Source organism: Entamoeba nuttalli (assembly GCF_000257125.1).
Source record: "Entamoeba nuttalli P19 unplaced genomic scaffold asmbl_5938, whole genome shotgun sequence".
NCBI lineage: Eukaryota > Evosea > Mastigamoebida > Endamoebidae > Entamoeba > Entamoeba nuttalli.
The window spans coordinates 1-2,260 of NW_008577779.1; the positions used below are offsets into that span (position 1 = coordinate 1).

A 2,260-nucleotide genomic window follows, 5' to 3' on the forward strand; every position below is an offset into this window, starting at 1 on the left:
AAGAATAATTTCATTTTTATATTTAATTTCTAAACTTTCGTTACAAGGTATTTGTGTAATATTTGGAAAAGCTCCAAGTTCGACTAGAAATGAATTTTCTGGATATTCTTGTCCATTAATTTGAAATTCTCCTTTCTCTATCCAACGGTCAATATAAAAGAATTTAATTGAATGAACTTTTTGAGACTCTTCAGGATTTGTATCACTCTGATATTTTTCTATATCATCAGAACTAATACTAAGTTTTTTTGCAACACAACAAGCACCACAACTATTGCATGTCTCATTATCAAGAACCATTAATGGAGTTAGTCCTATCCTTTCAATTAATGTTCTATAAAGAGAAATTCTTCCAGAAGACCCAATAATGCAAACTTCCTGAATTTTATTTTCAATATCCATAGACTTCATTTTATCCTTACCTTCTTCTATAACTTCTTCAATGACTCTTTTTGTCTCTTCAAGTATTTTTGACATCACTTTATTCATATCTTCTATTGTAACTTCTACGACTGCGGTTACTTCACTTGATAGGTCAATGTTAAGTGTTCCTTCATTCACACCACCATTACAGAATAATGTCTTTAATTTAATTAAACTCTGTTGAACTTTACTTTCTAGTCTTTTCATCTTTTTTTCATCACCACCATTTTCTTCCATAAATTCTTTTACATCGTCATCATCTAATTCTTTGATTTTATTCATTACTAAAGCTCTTAATTCTTCATCAATATTCTGTCCTCCAAATTCAATACTTCTTCTTGAAACCAAAAGAATTTTATTTCTATCAAAAATACATAACTGACAAAATGTATGACTTGACCCAACATCTAATAAAACTAATGGCTTAATAAAACCTGGTATTTCTAGAATTTTAATACAATACATATTAAATAAATATGATACACTTGATGCTACATCTTCTCCAATAATAACAACATCATTAAATCCAATTAATGACATTGCTTCATTAATTTGTTTTCTTTCAAGAAAACCAAATGTATAAGGGACACTAATAACCATTTGATCTATTTTATCTATTTTTAATTCGTCTAAATAACTTTTTATCATCATTGATAAAATAACTTCAATACGAACTTCTCCAAAATGTTCACAATCAAAACATCCATTAACACATTCTTTTCCTTTGATAATACTTGGTCTTCTATTTCCAAGCCATTGACAAACATGATGAATTACTCTTTCTGGAAACTTTAATTCATTATCAAGTATGCTCTTTTCATTAAATTGGAATGATGTGGTATAAGTAGCACTCCCTTGAAAGCGACTTTCTATTGATGGCTTTAAGAAATTAGGTGTAACACCCTCCCACTTAGAGATAACAATTTTTTCACTTCCTAAATCTATTCCAATTATCACAAGATTATCTGTCATAACGTAATGTTGTCTTTTTTATTATTTTATTTAGTTCTTTTGTTTAGATAATAATATTATTTTTATAACATTTTTTACTTATTACTAGTTATATATAAAAATAATGCTTTTTTTATTAAACATCATTTTAGGATTTTTCTTTTAATTTGTTGATGTTTCAGTTGTCAAATTCGTTTAGAATAATATAACCACAGAATGACATTCACCTTAATTAATTGTACAATTGTTTTAATATTTTATATTTTTTTAAACAAAGTGTGTTTTTAATATGTTATGCTTTAATGATTATTATTTCATTTCCAATGCAGGAAATACAACAAATTTTATGCCATGGTATTGTAGTAATAACAATGTGTGTTGTAAAGAAAAGCAAACAAAACATAGAAATCTAAGGTTATATAAAAGAATAATGATTAATGTCAATAAATGGCAAAGAAATAATAATAGCGGTAAAATAAATACAAGGAAAAATGGGATTAGAAGACGAAAGATACAAATAAAAACTAATAAAAAACAATGTAAATACAATAATAATAAAGATTATACAAATAACAAATATAAATGGCTAACAATAAATGAGATCCAAAAAAGAATAAAAAGAATAACAAGTGAATGGGAAAAGGAAGAATAATCAGAAATACTTAAAAAGGATAAGAAAGTAAAAAAAAGATGGTATGATATTCAACAAGAAGTATATTCAATAATAAAAAATAATAAAGCAATTAAGTGTTAATAATTGTCATTTATTCATTGATTAATGAATATTATTCATATCATAAATACACTGTTAAAATGAGTAATTCATTTGTTTGATTTATTATTTAATTATTTTCTTTTGTTTTGTGAATAAATCATTTTATTTTAT

General features: G+C 25.1%; 1 protein-coding gene across 1 annotated transcript; it reads right to left on the reverse strand.

Annotated features, from left to right (window-relative positions):
• Positions 1 to 22: 22 nt before the first annotated feature.
• ENU1_143040 (hsp70 family protein) lies at positions 23 to 1,395 on the reverse strand (the record flags this gene model as incomplete). The annotated part of the gene is made up of 2 exons (XM_008860386.1): positions 23 to 34; positions 85 to 1,395. 2 exons carry the CDS (start codon positions 1,393 to 1,395, stop codon positions 23 to 25), a joined length of 1,323 nt encoding a protein of 440 aa, XP_008858608.1.
• Between the last annotated feature and the right edge of the window lie 865 nt (positions 1,396 to 2,260).